This window comes from Hypanus sabinus, chromosome 26 (assembly GCF_030144855.1).
Source record: "Hypanus sabinus isolate sHypSab1 chromosome 26, sHypSab1.hap1, whole genome shotgun sequence".
Lineage (NCBI taxonomy): Eukaryota > Metazoa > Chordata > Chondrichthyes > Myliobatiformes > Dasyatidae > Hypanus > Hypanus sabinus.
The window spans coordinates 32396503-32419334 of record NC_082731.1 but is presented as its reverse complement, the minus strand read 5'-3'; the positions used below and the strand labels follow the sequence as shown (position 1 = coordinate 32419334).

Sequence of the window (22832 nt, the reverse complement as noted above, 5' to 3'; positions counted from 1 at the left end):
TTGTTCTTTCATCATATCCTGGGGCTACAGTAAAGAGCTACACTCTTTTTGGTCCCCAAGTCCTTTCTGGATTTAGTAGAAGGATGCATTGTGGCTGCACATCATCCCAAGAAATGGAAAAGAGGTGATGCTGAATGGATTCTCTGGATTGGGAGAAAGTGGACTACAGACAAAGTGCTAATAAGTGGGATTAGTATAGGTAGATACAAGATGGTAGGTGGGCCTACTTGTGTGAGAGGTGGAGGTGAGGACTAATTTGATGGTGCAACAACATTAGGCAGAGTAAACCTAATGGCTACAGACAGTAGATATGATGTATTTTCTGGTTAGATCATTGCTGTGCCGAATCTTAGAGACTGCCTTAATCGTCACTAGTTGTCACCTTGGTCCCCTGTAGCTAAGACTTAGTGACTGTAACAGATTCTCTCAGTAAGGCAAGGAAAACACTGTGAATGTGATCCTTTATAATCCCTTGTGAAAGTATTATTTTCCCCTGACTTCCAACTCCCTACCTCTGTTTGCAGAGCCATGGAAGTACTTGAATTAGACCGCAAGATGCAGAGCAACATCACGGTGATGAGCAGGCCTACGTTAAAATGGCAGCAGAAGCACTAAACTTAATTCTGAGCTTGATCGTGTGACACAGCGCTCCCTGTCCCAAAGTTCTTATCAGACTCAGATGATTGAGGTCCATGTCTTCAAACTTGCTGTTCTAGCAATTTGCTGCCTTAAATAATTCAGTTAGCGCCTTGTTTTGTCAGGTATTTTGAAGCTAGTTTTTTTGTTGTTAGTATTAACTATGGCTTCCATGAGAAAAGGTCCTTATCAGAAATTGAAAGATGTCAGGTTTACAGGAGATAACACACATTCTAAACGCAAGATTCTGGAGATGCTGGAAATCCTGAGGAACATACACCAAGTGTTGGAGAAACTCAGCATCTAAGGAGAGGAATAACTGGGTGATGTTTTGGACCGAGACCCTTCATCAGGACACAGATTCTGTTCTTTAGCCATAAAATGAATCCGAAAGAAAGATGGCGGGAGGTTGAGCAGATTATTTCATCAAGGTAAATTGGGCGGTGGAGGAATCCAAACTGCTATAATGGAAAAGAAGTGGTAAATAAAGTTTTTCCGAATAACAAGTGAATGATTGCAGCTCAACACATGGGATCTATATTTAATTTTTTTTCCCACGAGTGATTGTACAAATGCTTGAATGAAAAATTGTTTTCTTCACGTGAGAAGGCAATGCAACAGGTGGAATAAAGTTTGGTCACGGCCACTAAATATTCATTTCGTGGCCACTAACTCCAATATCAAAATGAATAAGTATAGTAGATTGCTTGAATGTGTTGAGACCTTCCTCATTTGCCATATCTGAATTAATGTAGTTTTATTCCCTTTCTCCTGGTAGACTTGGAGGTTTATAGTACAATGTTGTTAGTACAAAACACTTTGTTGATGCCTCTCAGATGAAGTGAGATCTAAATCCATTGCCAAGAAACAAAAGTGTTGATCATGCAACCGCTGAAAAGATGTTGTGTTAAAAATCTCTTTTTTGTTACTTTTCCCAGCCAAGCATAAAACATTACAACACCGCACAGGCTATTTGGCCAACAAGGTCGCGTCAACCTTGATGCCAATTTAAAACAAATGTCCTCCTCCTATACATCGTCTGTATCCCATCCTACCCATGTGCATGTAAAAGCATCTTAAACTCCGCCATACTGCTCGCCTCCACTACTACCCCAGGTAACCCATTCCCGCTACCTATTACTCACTGTGTAAAAATAAACTTACCTTTATACTTCCCCCTATTAGCTTTAAAAGCATCCTCTCTGGTGCTTGATATTTCTACTCTGGAAAACGAATTTCGACTGCCTACCCTATCTTAACTGCTAATCGTTTTAAAAACCACTGCCAGGTGTCCACCCAGCCTCCAATGCTCAAGGAAGAACAACCCAAGTTTGTTCAATGTTTCCCTATGGCTCATACCCTCAGGCAGAATCCTGGCAACTCTTTTGCACCCTCTCCATATTCTTTACACCCTTCCTATGATAGGGAAAGCAGAACTGCATGCAGTACTACAAGTGCAATCTGACTAAAGTTTTGTATAGTTGCAGCTTGGTTTACTTAATCGTATGTTCAACAACCCTGCTAATAATGACATGCCATATGCTCTCTTTACTGCCCTATTCACTTGCAAACAATGGACTAGAACCCCAACGTCTCTCTGCGCCTTACTGCTTTTAAGAGGTCTACCTTTATAATTTCTCCTTTTACTTGACTTCCCAAAGTGCAGTACTTTACAGTGCCCAGATAAAAAGCTCCATCTGCATTTCTCAGCCCATATCTCTAAATAGTCTACGCTCTGGCCATTTTATTAGGAACCTCCTAACCATGTTGGTGGTCTTCTGCTGCTGTAGCCCATCCACTTCAAGGTTCAGCATGTTGAGCATTCAGAGATGCTCTTCTGCACACCACTATTGTAATGAGTTACTGTCACCTTCCTGTCAGCTTGATCCACTCCGGCCATGCTCCTTTGACTTCTCTCGCTAACAAGGTGTTTTCACCCACAGGGCTGTCACTCACTGGATTTGTGTTTGTTTTCCCCACCATTCTCTGTAAATGCTAGAGACCGTTGTGCCTGAAAGTCTGAAAATCCCTGGAGATATGCAGTTTCTGAGATACTCAAACTGTCTGGCACCAACAATCAGTCTACAGTCACTCACATCAACATTTCTTCCCCACTCTGATATTTGTTCTGAACATCGACTGAACCTCTTGACCATAGCGGCATTGAGTTGCTGCCTCGTGGTTGGCTGATTAGATACTTGCATTAATGAGCAGGTGTACCTAATAAAGTGGCCACTGAGTGCATATCCTGCTGTGTTCTTTGATAGTCCTCAACACTGTCTACCAACCTTGGTGTCAATCCACAAACTTGCTAATCCAGCCATCTATATTTTCATCCATCATACTGTATACCATAAACAACAAAGGTTCGAGGACCAACCTTTGAACACCACCTGTCGTGCTTTCCAGCCTTCTACCTCTACCCTCTGTATTGTATGGGCAAGCCAGTTCTGAATCCACACTTGCAATTCACATGACCCCATGCATCTTTTTCTTCTGAATCAACCCAGCATGATAAAGTCCACTGCCCTCGTCAAGCGTCTTTGTCACCTCATGAAAAAGCTCAATCAAATTTGTAAGGCATAACATGCCCTGCACAAAGCTGGACCTATTATTCCAAATGTGCAGAGATCCTATCCTCCAGTATCCTTTCCAATAACTTCCTTACCACTGACATCAGGCTCGTTGGCCTATAATTACCAGTTTTTCTTTTGAACAAAGGCACAAAATTTGCTGCATAGATTTTGCTGGTGAGGACACAAGTATCCATCAAAACCCCAGTAATCTCCTCACTGGCTTCTTTCAGTATTCAGGGACACATGCTATCAGGTCCTGGGGACTCATCCACCGTAATGCTTATCAGAAGACCCAGCTCTATCTTCTCCTTAATCTGTAGCTGTCTCAACACATTAGCAAGCCCCAATCTATTTTCACTACCTGTTTCTACTGTTCAGTAAATATTGACACAAAGCACTCGTTTGGTATCTCAGCTCCTTGTTCTGACTCCAAACATAACTTCCCTCTTTTATTCTTGAGTAGACCTACCCTCTCCTTGGTATCTTTTTCTTAATGCGTGGCCAGTGGTGAAGGCGTTGGTCTAGTGATCTGAAGGTCACTAGTTTGAACCTCCGCTAAGGCAGCGTGTTGTATCCTTGAGCAAGGCACTTAACCACACATTGCTCTGCGATGACCCCGGTGCCAAGCTGTATCGGCTCTTGCCCTTCCTTTGGACAACATCGGTGGCGTGGAGAGGGGAGACTTGCAGCTTGGGCAACTGCCAGTCTCCCATACAACCCTGCCCAGGCCTGCGCCCCGGAAACTTTCCAAGGTGCAAATCCATGGTCTTGCGAGACTAAGGGATGCCTATATAATGTAATTACAAAATGCCTTTGGAATTGTCCTTGACCCTTCTCACCATGGACATTTCATGGCCCCTTTTGGTCTTCCTAATCACCTGCTTGAGTACTTTCCTGCTGTCTTTAAATGCCGCAAGGGCCCAGCCAATTTAAGCTTCCTAAACCTTTTGTGTCTGGGTTAGTAAGTTGTGGCTTGCTTTGTCTGGACCAGAAGCATGATGACACTTGTATATCCTTGCCCACAGCACATCCTTGGTCCGTGTTGGTCTTTGACGCAAACAACTGTATGTGACAACTAAAGCTAATCTCACTGTCTTTTCCGTCCTGTCTAAAGTTATAAACAATCAGGTCATCTAAGGCTACCTTATCTTACCATCCCTGCCCTTACTGCTAGTCCTGATCTCTGATCAACAACTCCCTTGTGTCGGGCATGGACTTGCTGACAACAGCTGTCCTCAACCACTGCCCCTTAGCTCCTGTCTTATCCGGTGGTAATTTGCCCTCCTCCAATTTAGTACCTTCCTGCAATATCCAGTTTTATCCTTACTCAGAACTGGTTTGAAAGGTATAGAGGCATAGAACACTACACAATAACAGGCTCTTCAGCCCATCTAGTCCATGCTGAACCATTAATCTGCCTAGTCCCATCGACCTCTATAGCCCTCTCTACCCCTCCTATCCAAATTACTCCTAAATGTTGAAATCTATCTTGCATCCATCACTTATGCTGGCAGTGTGTCCCACACTCTCACCACCCTCTGAGTTAAGACGTTCCCCTTAAACATTTATCCTTTCACACTTAACCCATAACCTTCTAGTTCTAGTATAGCCTCCAGTTGACCCCTGTTTGCCTAGGGTAAACCGCCGTCGCCCCACCAGTAGTGCAATACTTCGGTGCAAATATGGTGTAATGCCCCCCCCCCAGTACACGCTCACAAGACAAATACCAGACAATACCCAAAAGCGAGTAAATAATTGCAAGTTTCTTAGTGATGGGTTAGTAGAAAAAGATAACCTAAAGGCGTCAAAGTAATCAGTTTGTCAGTTTGTGCACATATTGTAATACGTTGGAGCTCACGCCTCCGGTTCCCTTCCACAACGAGCTCCCGAGCCTTCGGCCACCGTCCAAACCGCCGAAGTCCAGTATCCGCTGCTCTGGAACCGCTGTCCACTCCTCACACGTCCGTCCCCCTCGCTCTCCTCCCGAGAAAGCCCGCAAACTCCCACTCAGCTGACACAGACAAGATAGCATAACAATTCTCCATTGGTTAGCTTTCCCCTTATCAATACCCATAACCCAAACATTAGAGACAGAGGATCCCATTACAGCATTACAGAGAAGCCATTTCATTATAACGTTACAGAGAAGTCATTTTGTTAGCCTGAACAGTTAACACCACTGTTACTGATACTGAGAACCCTACACTAGTCTCACCCAACCTCACTGGAAAAAGCCTTCTTGCATTTAACCTATCCATACCCTTCATAATTTTATATACCTCCATCAAATCTCCCCTCAATCTTCTATATTCTAGGGAATAAAGTCCTAACCTATTCAGTATTTCCCTACTCAGGTCCTCAAGTCCCAGTAACGTCCTTGTAAATTTATCCTGCACCTATTCAATCTTATTGATGTTTTTCCTGTTAGTAAGTGAGCAAATTTGCACACAATACTCCGAATTAGCTTCACCAATGTCGTACACAATTTCGGCATAACATTCCATCTCCTGTACTCAATACATTGATTTATTGTCAGAGTGCCAAAAGTTTTCTTTACGACCCCATCTGCCTGTGACGCCACTTTCAAGGAATTATGGATCTGTATCCCTAGATCCCTCTGTTCTACAGCGCTCGTCAGTGCCCTACCGCTCATCATGTACAACCTACTCTGACTGGGCCTCATGTCACGTTTATCTGCATTAAATTCCATCTTCCATTTTTCAGCCCATTTCACCAGATGGTCCAGATTCCACTACAAGCTTTGATAGTCTTCCTTGCAGTCCACTACACCCCCAATCTTGGTGTCATCCACAAATTTACTGCTCCAGTTTACCACATTGTCATCCAGATTGTTAATATAGATGACAAACAATGGACCCAGTACAGAACCCTGTGGCACACCGCTAGGCGTAGGTCTCCAGTCAGAGAGGCAACCACCATTGGCTTCTCCCACAAAGCCAATGTCTAATTTAATTTACTACCTCATCGTGAATGCCCAGCAATTGAACTTTCTTGACCAGCCTCCCACATGGGACCTTGCCAAATGTTTTGTTAAAGTCCATGTGGACAATATCCACTATCTTGCCTTCATCCACCTTCCTGGTAACTTCCTCGAGGAACTCTATAAGATTCGTTAGAGGTGACCTACCACCACAAAGCCATTCTGACTATCCCTAATCTGTCCCTGTCGATCCAAATACTCATACATCTGGTTCCTTTCCCACTAATGATGTCAGGCTCACCAACCTATAATTTTCTGCTTTGTTCTTAGAGCCTTTCTTAAACAACAGAACAACATTAGCAAACCTCCAACCCTCTGGCACCTAACCCGTGGCTAATTTTTTTAAAAAAATATCTCTGCTAAGGCCACTGCAATTTCTGCACTAGCCTCCCACAGGTTTGGAGGGAGCTCCTTGTTAGGCCCTGGGGATTTATCCACTCTTATTTGCCTCAAAACAACAAACACCTCCTCTGTAATCTGTACAGTGCCCAAGACCTTGTGCTGCTCTGCCTCACTTTTATAGATTTTGCACCTGTCTCCCAAGTAAATACAGATGCAAAAAAAAACCATTTAAGATCTCCACCATTTCTTTAGGTTCCACGCATAGGTTATATCTCTGATCTTCCAGAGGGCAATTTTGCCTCTTGAAATCCTTTTACTCTTAACATATCGGTAGATGCCCCTAGGATTCTCCTTCACCTTGCCTACTAGGGCAATCTTCTTTAGCCTTCATGATTTCCTTCTGAATTGTTCTCTTGCACTTTTCTCCTCAAGGACCTCATTTGGTCCTTCCTACCATGCACCTTATTCTCGAAAACCAAGGTTCCCTAAACCTGTTATCCTTGCCTTTTGTTCTGACGCGAACATACAAACTCCGTAGTCTAAAAATTTCACTTCTGAATTTCACTTGCCAAGTGTACCTCTACGAGAAAACAGCCTGTCCCAATCCGCACTTGCTAGATCCTTTCTGATACCATCAAAGTTGGCCTTTCTCCAGTTTAGAATCTCACCTGAAGACTAGACCTATCCTCTTCCATAGTTACCTTGAAAATAATGGCATTCTGATCACTAGATGCGCAGTGTTCCCCTTCACAAATTTCTGTCACATGACCTGTCTCTTTCCCCAATAGGAGATTTAGTATCGTACTCTCTCTAGTTGGGACTTCTGTGTACTGATTAAGGAAACTTTCCTGAACACATTTGACAGACTCTTTCTCATCCAGCCCTTTTATAATATGGGAGTCCCAGTCATTATGGGGAAAGTTACAATCACCTACGATTACATGCTAAACACAAGAAATTTTGCAGTTGCTGGAAATCCAGAGCAACACCCACAAAATGCTGGAGGAACTCAGTAGGTCAGGCAGCATCTGTGGAAATGAGTAAATTGTCGACGCTTTGGCCCGAGACCCTTTTTCAGGACTGGAAAGAAAGGGGGGGGGGAGACAGCAAAATAAAGAGGTGGGGGAAGGGGGATGAAGATAGCTAGAAGGTGATAGGTGAAGCAAGATAGGTGAGAAAGGTAAAATGCTGGAGAGGAAAATGGACCACGGGAGAAAGAAAAGAAGGAGGAAAACCAGGGAGAGGTAACATCCAGCTGAGAAGAATAAAGAGGACGGTGTGGGGAATAGAGGAGGAAGAAAGGGGAGTGAATTTTAGGAGATGTCAATGTTCATGCCATCAGGTTGGAAGCTACTCAGGCAGAATATGAGGTGTTGCTCCTCCACCCTGAGAGTGGCCTTATCGCGGCATAAAAGAAGGCTAAGGACTAACATGTCAGGAACAGAATTGAAAATCGGAATTAACACGGCTGGCCATCAGAAAATTCAGCTCTGAGAGTGAAGGTGCTCGACAATGCAGCCCACCAATTTACGTTGGGTTCTACCAAAGTAGAGGAGGCTGCGTCGGGAACACCAGACGCAATAGACAACTCCAGCAGATTTGCAGGTGCACTGTTGCCTCAACTGGAAGGCTGTTTAGTGCCCTGAATGGAGGTGAGGGTGGAGGTGAAGGGGCAGGTGCAGTACTTTGTCCGCTTGCAAGGATAAGTGTCAGGAGGGAGATTGGTGGAGAGGGACGAATGGATGTGTGAATCACAGAGGGACTGACCCTTGTGGAAAGTGGAGAGTTGGTCAACATTACACCCTTCTCTACAACCTTATGTTTCCAGCAACAGTATACAACCTCTCTACAAATTTGATTCTAAATACACAGACTGTTGGGTTGCCTATACAGGTGTGTTTACAAAGGTAGAGCGTTCCTATGAAACCTTTCTTAAGCCAAAATGGCGTAAAGCGAAGAACCATTAACTTATATGGAAAAAAATTTTGTAAAAGCAAAATCCTCTTTGTAATGCGAAAACAGGTTACTAATGTAGGTCTTTTGTAAAAGCGAAGTGGTGTAAAGCAAACATTTGTAAAGTGGGGGACACCTGTAATATAATCCTATTAATGTGGTTACACCTTTCTTATTCCTCAATTCTACCCATAAAGCCTCATTAGACAAGCTCGCCAGTCTGTCCTAACTGAGCACCACTGTGACACTTTCCCTGAGTAGTAATCCCACCCCTCCCCCTTCAATCCCTCCCATTCTGTCACATCTAAAACAATGGAACCCAGGGAACATTGAGCTGCCAGTCCTGCCCCTCCTGCAACCCAGTCTCACTATTGGCTACAATGTCTTAACTCCACGTGCTGGTCCGTGCCCTGAGCTCATCCACCTTTCCTACAATACTCCTTGCATTGAAATATTCACAGCTCAGAACATTAGTTGCACCATGCTCAACCTTTTGGTTCCTGACTTTGTACGTAGGCTTAACAACAATTTTCTCCATGACCACTCCACTGTCTGTTCTGGGATTCTGCTTTCTATCCCCCTACATCACTAGTTTTCACCCATGCACCACCAGCAAACCTTCCCACTAGGATATTAGTCCCCCTCCAGTTCAGGTGCAAACTGTCCCTTCTGTTTGTATATTCATGTTCTTTAATGTTAAAGATAAATTCTATCTACATAGACTTATTTCATCAGTGTAATCAACTTATAAAACAATAAAATCACAAACACAAAGTGCACTGCAGATGCTGTGGTTGAATCAAGAATGGTCCTGACGAAGGGTTTCGACCCGAACCGTTGACTGCTTCTTTCAACGGATGCTGCCCGACCTGCTGAGTTCATCCAGCTTTTTTGTATGTCCTGAATAAAATTTCAATACTTGGTAATAGATACATGTATGACTGAACACGTTTGTATCCAAAAAGAGACCGAATTGACTGCAGTATTTATCAAGAAACTTGGGTTTTGTGCTATGGAATCTTTTACATTCACCAGGATCACCAGTTAATTTATCATCTGACCCAAAGCACAGTGCTTTCAATAATGCAGCCTACCCTCTCTACTGAGAAGTGTGGGTAAGTTTGTTGAGTTTCATTCAACTCAGAGGTGAAGGTGTTGTCACTGAGCTAACGTTGGCATGATCTAAACAAAGGATTCAGAAAGTCTGAAGAAAAGTACAGCAGTAACAATTGTTGTGATGTACTTGTTTTAGAAGAGCCTGTTTTCAGATATTTATCTACTGACATCTGCAGTGTTTTTCTGATGGGAACAATAACTCCGAAACTCTTGTTGCATGTGTAATTCAAAACAAACATTAATGACAAACTGATAGGTGTGAAACATTATTGACACACATCTGAATAACTCCTCTCCTTTACAAAACAGGTACTGATGCTCCTGCAGTCATAAACTGTTTGCATATTTTAGCAAGATCTCTGGATGCCAGGTAAGCACTTATTTATTCATTGAAGCCTTGAGTTTAAATCAAGTTATGGACCTAGTCTTCCTTTTTCCTGATTTCTTGGTTCTGTTCCCGTCAAGCATCTAGTTTTTGTCCCGTGCCCTCAATAAAGGGCCTTGAATCCCTTGTGGCATATCCATTATCCATCTAAGCATTCATAACAATTCACAGACACTTGTAAACAGTTATATCGAGTTGCAGTGACAGCTTTGTTGAGCAGCTTTGCCCCATTTGTGACAGGGAAGATTTCCCGATGGCTAACCAGTTTAATTCCACTCCCATTCCCATTCTGACAAGTCGGTTCATGGCCTCCTCCATTGCTATGATGAGACCATTCTTAGGATGGAGGAGTATCACCTCATTCCGTTTGGTAGCCTCCAACCTCACAGCTCGAGCATCAATTCCTCCAACTTACAATAATTTCTCCCGGCACCCCCTTCAGCTTCTCTCCTTTTGTGTTCCCTTTTCTGGCTGGTCTCTTACCCCTTCTCTTCTTCTTACCTGTCTATCACCTCCTTTCTAACGTCCCTCCTCCTTCCCTTTCTGCCATGGTCCATGCTTTTAGATTCCTTCTTCTTTAGCCCTTTACCTTTTCCATCTATCACCTTCCAGATTGTACTCCATCTCCGGCCTCCTACCTCCTTATTCTCGCTTCCTCCCACTTCCTTTCCAGTCCTGACAAAGGATCTTGGCCTGAAGCGTCGAATGTTTATTCCTCTCCATAGATGTTGTCTGGCCTGCCGAGATGCTCCAGCACTCTGTGTGTGTTACTCTAGAAATTTGAAAGCTTCGGAACATGTGCTTTTCTACTTGTTAACAGGACGGTGATGAAATCCGGACCTGAAATAGTGAAAGCTGGTCTGCGGTCATTATTTGAAGGCGCCTCTGAGGACATTGAGAAAACGGTGGAAAATCTGAAGCTCGGCAAAGTCTCACAGAGTCGAACCCAAGTAAAGGGAGTTGCCCAGAATATTAACTACACAACAGTGGCCCTTCTGCCTGTACTGACCTCACTGTTTGATCATTTGGCTCAGCATCAATTCGGAGACGACGTTATCTGTAAGTATCACACATTTTTACTAGCTCTTATGCACCAACTAATCTATAGCAACATATTAAAATACATTAAATGGCCTACGTCAATCTGTACTTAATGACGATGTTTCCATTCTGAATTCCTCTTTTCATTTTTATAATGGAAGGTCCTTTTTATATTAAAAAAATCTGGTCAAGCTGTTGCAGTCAGGCATTCAGGAGTGTCGTTAACAGCTGGAGAGTGTGATCAGATGATTTCTGTCTTCACTGCCCACAGAAACCACAACCTACATTTATATTTCTAACATATTAATTCATCCCAAGTTTCTTAATGTGGGCATCATCAAACAAACATTTGAGGCTCAGTCACTGCAAGATGTGCCTGAAAGGCCTGGTCATGGAGTTGAATTTTAAGGGGCATCTGAAAGAAGGAATGTAAGGTAGAGAAGGGGTATTAGAAGGAAGTTGCCGAGCTTCGTCCCTTGGCATCTAAAAATGATTTGGAAGCAGTAGGACAATTAAAAATAGACTTTGCAAAAAGCCAGAAATGCAACCCAGCCTGCAGAAAGCTGTAAGTGGGATTTTCAGAGAGGGAATTGAAAACAAAGGCAAATATTTATCCAAACAAGGTCAGTCAGCAAGCATGTGAATATATAATGTGTCACGTATCCCATGATGGGTTAAAGGACCAGCAGAAATGGAAAACACTTTGGAGTTTGGTATTGCTATAAGCTAATAGTGCTTATTAGTAACTACGTAATACAGTACTATAAATGCAGATATATCAAACAGGTTAACAGTTAAATATATATAAATATAAAACTAAGCTCTTTCAAATCCAGGGGTGAATGGGTACGATGATGAAGAGAGTTCAGTTCAGTTTGAGGTAGTTAGTTGAGTAATGTTGGAGAGAGAGAGGTGAGAGATGAGCTGATGCCGTCGATCCTCCCATTGTCTTCTGAAATCCCCATTGTCCTCCGAAATCCTGTTGAAGTCACCGACTGTGACCATGACACGTACGACCATTCTTCAGTGATGGAATTATCACCCAGGCGAGGGTGGACACACAAATAACTCCCCACCGGTCACACCTTTTCACTCTGCACAAGCCACTGATCGATTTCCCTGAATCGATCCTCCAAAAACCCCACCTTCCTGTGGGTACAACAAAGCTCGTCCAGTGTCCAAAACCGTGTGTCTGTCTGTGCCTGAGCGGACCTGGTTTTGATCTCCACATGTTGGACACCAGCTGTCCATCAACCTGCTCTGCCCTCCTCTCTGTAAGAACTTTACAAGCAGGCAAGTGTCCTTGTGGAAATGTAAACGACTTGTAGAGAAACCATAACATCAATCTTTCGAGCAGTTTCTGTCTCTCTCTCTCTCTCTCTCTCTCTCTCTCTCATTGCATTGGACACCTCCCTCTCTCTTTGTAACACCTCAAACAGTGTCCAAAAGTCAGTCTCGTTCTCCTGACATTTTAAAGTGATTCTCCACAGAAAATATGAACCCTAGGGGTACATAACAAATGAAACAGAATCATCTTCTATCCATTGGTGTAATAATCCAATGAATCAGGTAAGTTCAATAGACTTCTCTAGGGTAACACCCATGCAGTGAAGTTTGGAAGCTTACCGAAGTATTTTACACACTTATTACTCTGATACAAACATTAAATAGAAGACCAGATGAGAAATGGATAGTCTAGGAAATTGTCTCCAGCAGCCTCTGTCACCCACCCTCCCGCATACATCTGCTTTCCATTTCTTGCCTGGTCTAGATTTTATTTAGGTACAGATATGAATGTTGTATGGTAAAAATTGTCTGATTGTGTTTTTCAGTGGATGATGTCCAGGTTGCTTGCTATCGAATCTTGTCCAGTATCTATTCTCTTGGAACCACAAAGAACACGTATGTGGAGAGGTAATTAAATCATATCTCAAATTTGGCTTCCAGAATTTTGGGATGAGATAAAAAGGCAGTTAGCTGTATTTTTTATTGGAGATTGGAATATGTATATAATGTCTATTTAATTGACCTCCTTTAGTTTACATCATTATGGGTGAAAATTTTACCCAGCTCAACATATTCGTTGATCTTAAGTTTTTGATTTGCATCATCAAAAGGTTAGCCATCTGCTTTGGTGAACAGTGTGGCCCATCTTGTTCATATTCCGTAGGAAAGTCAAACACTTCAAGTCAGTTGCGTAAAAGGCCAAATTTCACAAAATCAATGCTATTGAGTTTGTGAATATGTGAACTGTGCATGCACAGGTTCCAATGGTATAATGTATGCTTCTTCAGAGGAGTCTTGTCTGGTTCCTTCAGAGCAAAAACTTCATATTTCCAGCAACTGAGGCTCCATACTGACAGAACTGGTCAATTCTTCTGCTCAATTCTTTCCTCTTTGCCAATGAATTTCTGAAATATAGAACTGAAACTTTATAGAATATAAAATCCTATAAAATTTATAGAATATGCACAGCTTAATGCATTGTTGGCAGCATTTTCTGGGCACAACACAGGAACCAGCTTCAGCCATGATATCTATGCTGAACACGCTGCCAAATGAAACTGAACCTGTTCTGGATACACATGGCCCATAACCTTCATTCCATACATATCCTTGTGTCTATCTATAAAACTCTTAAATGTCACAATCAGATGTGCTTCCACCACTACCCCTAGCAGCCTGTTCAAACGTGTAAAATCCTGCCCCATATTGCTCTTTGAACATATCACTCTCATCTTAAATGCATGTCCTGGAGTATTTGACTTTTTTAACTTGAGAAAAAGATTCTGAAATCTCCATCTTACCTCTTATGATCTTATAAACTTGCGTAAGGTCTCTCGTCAGTCTGTAATGCTCCAGAAGAACAGTCCAAGTTTGCCAACCTCTCTTGACAGCTCTGATCCTGAAAGCACCCTTTTGGACCTCTACTGCACCCTTTCCAAAGTTTTCTGTAATGGGCCGACCAGAATTGCACAGTGAACTTCAAGTGTGGCCTAGAGCTGCATCATTACTTTCTTACCCTAATATTCAGTGACGTAAGCAATGAAGGCAAACGTAGCTTGTTCCTTCTTTACCACTCTCATCTACTTGTGTGGAGCTGTGGACATGGTTCGCAAGATCACTTTATAAATCAACACTGTTAAAGATCTTGCCTTTAACTGTATACTCTCCCCCTTACATTTGACCTCCCAACACCACAAGATCACAAGACAAAGGAACAGAAGCAGGCCATTCGGCCCATCGAGTCCACTCCGCCACTCCACCATGAGCTGAACTATTCTCCCATCTAGTTCCAATTTCCGGCTTTTTTTCCCATATCCCTTGATACCCTGACTAATTAGATACCTGTCAATCTCTCCCTTAAGAACCCTCAGCATCTCACACATTACTGGACTAAACTCCACCTACCATTCATCTGCCCATATTTATAAGTGATCTATATCCAACTGTATCATTTGATGGCCTTCACAGTCCACAACTCCACCAGTCTTTGTATCATCTGCAAATTTACTAACCAACCCATCTACATTTTCATCTACACTCACAAAATGCTGCCTGGCCTGCTGTGTTCCACCAGCATTTTGTGTGTGTTGCTTGAACTTCCAGCATCTGCAGATTTCCTCATGTTTTCATTTTCATCTAAGTCATTTACACTCAATGGTGGATTTATTAGGTACAGGAGTGGAACCTGGTGCAGTCATGCTCTCTCCTCACTACTGCTGTCAGGAACAAGGTACAGGAGCCTCATGACTCATACCAACAGGTTCAGGAACAGTTATCATCCCTCAGGCCCTTGAACCAGGGTGGATATTTCACTCAACTTCACTAGCCCAATCTCTGAACTGTTCCCACAACCTATAAACTCTCTTTCAAGGACTCTTCATCTCATGCTCTTGACATTTCATGCCTGTTTGTTTGTTTACTTATCTTTTTTTAATTATTATTTCCTTTTTTTCTTTTTGTATTTGCACAGTTTGTTGTCTTTTGCACGTGGATTGTTTGTCCATCTTGTTGGGGGCAGTCTTTCATTGATTCTATTGTGTTTCTTGTGAATGCCTGAGAGACAATGAATCTCAGGGTTGTATATGGTAACATATACATGCTTTGATATGAACTTACTTGGAACTTTGTTCTTCTGCTATAGCCCATTCTCTTCAAGGTTCAATATGTTGTACATTCAGAGATGTTCTTCTGCACACCATTATTGTAACACGTGGTTATTTGAATTACGGTTGCCTTCCTGTCAGCTTGAACCAGTCTGGCTGTTCTCCTCTGACCTCTGTCCCTAACAAGACATTTCCGTCCACAGATCTGCAGCTCACTGGATGTTTTTTGTTTTTCTCAGCATTCTCTGTAAACTCTAGAAAAGTCTGTTGTGCGTGAAGGTCCCGGGAAATCGGCAGTTTCTAAGATATTCAACCCACCCCATCAGGCACCAACAATCATTCCACGGTCAATGTCACTTAGATCGCGTTTCTTCCCCGTTCTGGTGTTTGGTCTGAACAACTGAACCTCTCGATCACGTCTGCATGCCTTTATGAAATGAGTCACTGCCACATGATTGGCTGATTCGATATTTGCATTAATGAGCATGTGGACAGATGTAATAAAGTGCCCATTGAGTACATATCTCACAAGTGTAGAAAATATGATGTTGGACCGGATATGTGGTGCACCTACGGAGCTAGGACTCCAGCATTCCACCAACACTTACGCTCAGCGATCTGTCTGCTGAACCTAGGATTGTTTAGACCTGCTGGAGGATCATCCCAGCGTACAGGATTATCTCTGCAAATATTAAACAATTTTCATTTCTTTTGACCGGTGCATATTTATTCAATATTGCAGGTACACGTTTCATGGCTGGCTTAAGTCAAAAGATGTGGTTAATTGCCAGTGGGTTTATTTTTCTAATTTTTATGAGCAGGGCGTGTTCTGCCCTACAGAAGTGGCAATTTCACTTCAGGCACGCCACAAGGGGCTCATGCTAGCAATAGCTTTCAATCTGTAAAATATGTGATAAAGCTGATCAGGCAGAAGAAGATTTAATTTCAGTTTTACTATTCATTACAGTTCCTCCAGATTTACAGTATTTTCTTCCCAAGGATAACAATCACTACGTGGCCTGGTATTTCAGTTTCGTGAAATAAAAGCCATTCTAATGATACTTGCTAACGTGTTAGATGACAAACCGAGATTGATCATAAATAATGTACATTACGACTGAAATGGTATAATCTTTGGAAAAATGCATTCCTCTTAATCAAATATGCTGCAAGAGAATAAAGCAAAGGTCAAGGCTAGGATTGTACCCTCTTCGGTCTCCTTGCCTATCTAGTGTTTTGTTTGATGATGCTGGCAATTGTTAAAAAGATATGAAATGCCAAATCTTAGGAAGTACTTTGTGCACCTTCAGTGGACATATACCTCGATGCTGACTGATTTTTTGTTTAGAACGCATTCCTGATGTTTTAATATGACTGGAGGGGTGACACATGTTCCACACTAGGTGTTTTGAAAATACTGCTCCTTTTTGAAAATGATGTTGAATTTGTGGGCCTTTCCTGCAGGCAGCGTCCCTCTCTCGGTGAATGTCTTGCGCGATTGGCAGCTGCCATGCCAGTGGCCTTCCTCGAACACCATCTTAACGAGCACAATGTCTACTCTGTTTATAACACAAAGACTGAGCGGGAAAGAGCCAGTAAGTACAAAAGAAACTAAAAGTATTAATGTTCACTGGGTTTTATTGATGGGAAAGTTAATAAAATATTAAATATAAATATATTAAAGTTACTTGAGATTATATGGACGACCACCTTGTGGTGTGTTAGCTTTGTACAGCAGAATCTGAGCTTCTCCATTGGCTTGGCTGTAAAACACTCCAGGTAATTGAGGGAGTGAGAATACGTCTGAAAAATCATAATATACCTTAAAATTGTTGGTATTGGTATTGAAATTGCTTTATTATTGTCACATGTACCAAGATACAGTGAAAAGCTTGTCTTGCATTCTGTTTGTACGGGTCAAGTCATTACACAGTGCATTAAGCTGGGACAAGGTAAACCAATAGCAATGCGTGGTACAACACTAGAAGTTCAGGGGTGAGATGATGTCAGAGAAACGATGGAAGAGCAGTGGCGATGATGGTCATGGCGTTAGTATAAATATAATTAGTAACTGTGAAATTTACCTGTAAGAAGACAAATGACATGGACTCTAACAACATCCAGATAATGACAGTCCTTCTAATTTATATCAAAGCAAGTCATGAGCCTCTTTTACAGTTGAGATCTGCCCTGTTCACAGGACTCAGATTGAAATACAGTTTTGTGCATAATCTACGTAACACTTGACATTGCTATTGTTACTCAGCATTGCAGATTGTTCATACACTTTCTGTACATAAAGATCCTGATCAAAGTTCACAAAGCACACTGCCACCTCAGTATTCCATTGCAATATCTGTTAGAAGTTTCTGTGCTGTTTTCGGTAACACTGTATGTAAGAGTGGCATATAATAATGTTCTCGGAGCAAATTGGAGATAATTTAACCAGCAACTTTTAGTTTCCAGCATCTGCAGATTTCCTGGTGTTTGGAGATAATTAAATTTGATTTCTTGTTTGTTTTTTTGCTCGTAACAGTTTTGGGTTTGCCAAACACCGTTGATGAAATGTGTCCAGACATTCCAGATTTGGACCATCTCATGAAGGACATTAATGATCTCGCAGAGTCTGGTGCTCGTTATACCGAGATGCCACACGTTATTGAAATTACACTCCCTATGCTGTGTAACTATCTGCCACGATGGTGGGAATGGGGTCCTGACAACGTTACAGATGAAAACCAAATGCACTGTACAAGCATCACCTCGGAACATCTCAATGCCCTGCTGGGAAATATTTTGAAGATTATAGTCAACAATCTGGGTATTGATGAAGCATCCTGGATGAAAAGACTTGCAGGTATATGTCAATTAAGAGTACTGAGAAAGTACAATATATGACAGGAAGGAATAAGTTTGGTTGAAGTAAGAATCCAATATTTTGTTAGTGTCCTCCAAAATTTCAGTCAAGTTGTGACAGAGCTCTTGCTAAACACACACACACACACACACACACACACACACACACACACACACACACACACACACACACACACACACACACACACACACCCCTTGTCAATCTATTTCGTCATGCTGAGTGCACACATTTCAAAGTCTTCCCTGGTATGCTCTCGTGAATCCTAAACTGAGCTGATGCACTCAGGTTGGCTTTATGGTACCTTTCCCACCAAGCACAGCAAAATATTCTATTCCTTTAGATAGATAGATAGATAGATAGATAGATACTTTATTCATCCCCAAGGGGAAATTCAACATTTTTTCCAGTGTCCCATACACTTATTGTAGCAAAACTAATTACATACAGTATTTAACTCAGTATAAATATGATATGCATCTAAAATCACCCTCCCAAAAAGCATTAATAAGCTTTTAAAAAGTTCTTAAATAGTTTACTAAAGTGCATTGAGTGGTAACTTAAGCTCAGTCCTAACCCCGGCACTTTAACATGTCTTGCCCCTGGTGGTTGAATTGTAGAGCCGAATGGCGTTGGGGAGTAATGATCTCTTCATCCTGTCTGAGGAGCATTGCATTGACAGCAACCTGCCGCTGAAGCTGCTTCTCTGTCTCTGGATGGTGCTGTGCAGAGGATGTTCAGGGTTTTCCATGATTGACCGTAGCCTACTCAGCGCCCTCCGCTCTGCCACCAATGTCATACTCTCCAGTTCTGTGCCCACAACAGAGCCCACCTTCCTTACCAGCTTATTAAGACGTGAGGCATCCCTCTTCTTAATGCTGCCTCCCCAGCATGCCACCACAAAGAAGAGGGCGCTCTCCACAACTGACCGATAGAACATCTTCAGCATCTCACTACAAACATTGAATGACGCCAGCCTTCTGAGGAAGTACAGTCGATGTACTGTACTTAGTAATGGGGATGTGTAAGTGTTGTCTGTATACTGTAGTTAAGGTAGATACTTCTGTTTATTTTGTAATATGATTGTAACTACATGACGTTGTGCATAATTTTTTCTAATTCATGTGTAGTTTTAAGTTAACTTTGTTGGTAATTAAAGGTGATATGTACTAGTGCCTAAAAAAAGCTTTTGCTCTCAGTGGGGGTTGTTTACACTGGACAAGAATAGTATGGAGCTATTATTGTATTTTCTGGAGCTATTATTGTATGATATGCTGTATTAACCCAACATGTCAGATGTAAAAGTCCCATGGTGCCATCTTGAAGAAGAGTAAGGAAATGATCCCCAGTCTCCTTGCTGATATGTTGTCCCGTCATCAGTTATATTTGTTACATACCCCGTAACAGGTTAAAAAGGACCAGCAGAAATGGACACACCTGGAGTCTGAGTCTTCCGTTATAAACCCTATTTTATTAGTAGCTACGTGAATAAAATAATACAAAACAAGGTAAGGTAAACAGGTTAGCAAAGTACATGCATATATGTAGGTGAGTAAATAAGGTTCCCAAGTTTCTCCAGCTCAGGTGATTAGGTGATACAGTCTTACGGTGGTATAGTAAGCAATCAGTTCAGTTCTGGAATTTGATTTGAGTAGAGTTGGAGAGAGACAGATAGAGTGTTGGTTTGTCTTCTGATGCCGATGCCGATGCTCCATGCCATCCTCCTTGCTTCCAAAACTTATTTAAAGTCACCAGCTTGTGACCACAGAAAGGGGACCATTTCCACGGTAACGCTATCAACCCAGGCCAGGGTTAAACACGCCATTAGCATTCCACCGGTCACTCCTTTGTCCACACTGTGAGCAAAAACCCCACCCTTATCGTGGGCACACAAAGCTCACCAGTGTCCTCCTTGCCTCTGGCATCGTGTGTCTCTCGTGTCTGATTAAAAAGTCGACCGACCTTGCATGTATCTCCAAGTGCTGAACACGAGCTGTCCGTCATATAGCTCCGTCTTTCAGTTTCCAAGGCAACTCACAGACTCTCTCTCTCTCCCTGTTGCTGAATTAGCACACAAGCTGTTCGCTCCTTCTCTCTCTCATTTAAAGGAGCAGTCCACTTTAGAATAATCCTTCAAATGTTGTCACATATTTAACAGATTAACAGAGCATGATTACTGTGCGAATTGTGCGAAACCTCATTGTTTGCAAGTTGGCTTTATAACTTTCACTGGTTGTAATGCCCGAAGATTGTGAGCAGGTCTTCATTATAAATTAGATGGGGAATTTTGATACAGAAGCTCAGCTAGTTGAATATGTAATAGTTACAGAATGAAGGGTCTCTTACTGAAATGGTTACCTCTTTCAATTAAGAACCTAACTGTGACCTTATTGCTTTGGTGATCCGTAGGTGTTAACTACGAAATATAGCTTGTGGCTGAGAAGATGCCCATTTCCTCTTATTAAATTTTATATACTTGGACCTAACTTACAAATTTGATTCCCTGGTAGCTCTACATTTTTTTTCCACTCTTGTAACTGCAGCATAATATCTGAGATTTCCTGTTTTCCTCCCTCTTCTTTACATTTGCAATGATGACTTGTTAACAGATAGTGATATCACTGCTGTATGTGCCCAGTTAAGTATGTGTGAAATTATTTCAAGTGAAAGTTGAATATTCTCCAAGAAATAAGGATCCAATGCATAAAGAGGTAATTATAGATCTTTTCAAGTTTCAATTAATGCTATCAAAAGCCCCGTGAAGAAAGCATGGAGGTCCATGGCCTTGTCTACCGCCACGATGAGGCCACACTCAGGTTGGAGGAGCACCACCTCATATTCCATCTGGGTAGCCTCCAACCTGATGGGATCAACATAATTCTCTAACTTTTTGTAGTTTCTCCTCATCCCCTCCTCTCTTTTTCCATTCCCATTTTCCCATACCACATCCCTTCCCCTCTCCTGCCCTTTGGTGCCCTTTTCCTTCCCTTTCTCCCATGGTCCACTCTCCTCTCCTATCAGATTTGTTCTTCTTCAGCCCTTTACCACCCCTCGCCTCCCAGCCTCTCACTTCATCACCCTCTCACTTCATCGCCCTCTCCACCTCCCACCCCTCACCTATCAGCCTCTCACTTCATCACCCTCTCACTTCATCGCCCTCTCCACCTCCCACCCCCTCACCTCCCACCCCCCTCACCTATCAGCCTCTCACTTCATCACCCTCTCACTTCATCGCCCTCTCCACCTCCCACCCCCTCACCTCCCACCCCCCTCACCTATCAGCCTCTCACTTCATCGCCCTCTCCACCTCCCACCCCCTCACCTACCAGCCTCTCACTTCATCACCCTCTCCACCTCCCACCCCCTCACCTACCAGCCTCTCACTTCATCGCCCTCTCCACCTCCCACCCCCTCACCTACCAGCCTCACTTCATCACCCTCTCCACCTCCCACCCCCTCACCTACCAGCCTCTCACTTCATCACCCTCTCACTTCATCACCCTCTCCACCTCCCACCCCCTCACCACCCACCCCCCTCACCTATCAGCCTCTCATTTAATCACCCTCTCACTTCATCGCCCTCTCCACCTCCCACCCCCCTCACCTACCAGCCTCTCACTTCATCACCCTCTCACTTCATCGCCCTCTCCACCTCCCACCCCCTCACCTACCAGCCTCTCACTTCATCACCCTCTCCACCTCCCACCCCCTCACCTACCAGCCTCTCACTTCATCGCCCTCTCCACTTCCCACCCCCTCACCTACCAGCCTCACTTCATCACCCTCTCCACCTCACCTACCAGCCTCTCACTTCATCACCCTCTCCACCTCCCACCCCCCTCAACTATCAGCCTCTCACTTCATCACCCTCTCACTTCATCGCCCTCTCCACCTCCCACCCCCCTCACCTACCAGCCTCTCACTTCATCACCCTCTCACTTCATCGCCCTCTCCACCTCCCACCCCCTCACCTACCAGCCTCTCAACTTCATCGCCCTCCCCACCTCCCACCCCCTCACCTACCAGCCTCTCACTTCATCACCCTCTCCACCTCCCACCCCCTCACCTGCCAACCTCTCACTTCATCACCCTCTCACTTCATCGCCCTCTCCACCTCCCACCCCCTCACCTACCAGCCTCTCAACTTCATCGCCCTCTCCACCTCCCACCCCCTCACCTACCAGCCTCTCACTTCATCACCCTCTCCACCTCCCACCCCCTCACCTGCCAACCTCTCACTTCATCATCCTCTCCACCTCCCATCCCCTCACCTACCAGCCTCTCAACTTCATCGCCCTCTCACTTCATCGCCCTCTCCACCTCCCACCCCCTCACCTACCAACCTCTCAACTTCATCACCCTCTCCACCTCCCACCCCCTCACCTACCAACCTCTCAACTTCATCGCCCTCTCCACCTCCCACCCCCTCACCTACCAACCTCTCAACTTCATCACCCTCTCCACCTCCCACCCCCTCACCTGCCAACGTCTCACTTCATCGCCCTCTCCACCTCCCACCCCCTCACCTGCCAACCTCTCACTTCATCGCCCTCTCCACCTCCCACCCACCTCACCTGCCTTCACCTATCACCTGTCAGCATGTGCTCCTTTCACTCGTTACACCTTCTTACTCTGGCTTCTTGTCCCTTCCTTTCCAGTCCTGATGAAGAGTCTTGGCCCAACTCTTTTTTCCTCTCCGTACATGCTTCCTGACTTGTTGAGTTCCTTCGGCGTTTTGTGTGCTGCTCTGGATTTCCAGCATCTGCAGAACCTCTTGTGTTTTTGAAGAAAACATAAA

At 43.5% G+C, this 22832-nt stretch overlaps 1 protein-coding gene across 1 annotated transcript in view; it reads left to right on the top strand.

Moving 5' to 3' along the window:
• LOC132381739 (ryanodine receptor 1-like) overlaps nucleotides 1-22832 on the top strand; it is a 500293-nt gene that overhangs the window by 311183 nt on the left and 166278 nt on the right. Inside the window, exons 63-67 of the mRNA XM_059951310.1 lie at nucleotides 9934-9994; nucleotides 10830-11068; nucleotides 12883-12964; nucleotides 16624-16754; nucleotides 17696-18016. Of these exons, the coding sequence (XP_059807293.1) occupies nucleotides 9934-9994; nucleotides 10830-11068; nucleotides 12883-12964; nucleotides 16624-16754; nucleotides 17696-18016 (834 nt within the window). The remainder of the gene's footprint in view (nucleotides 1-9933; nucleotides 9995-10829; nucleotides 11069-12882; nucleotides 12965-16623; nucleotides 16755-17695; nucleotides 18017-22832) is intronic.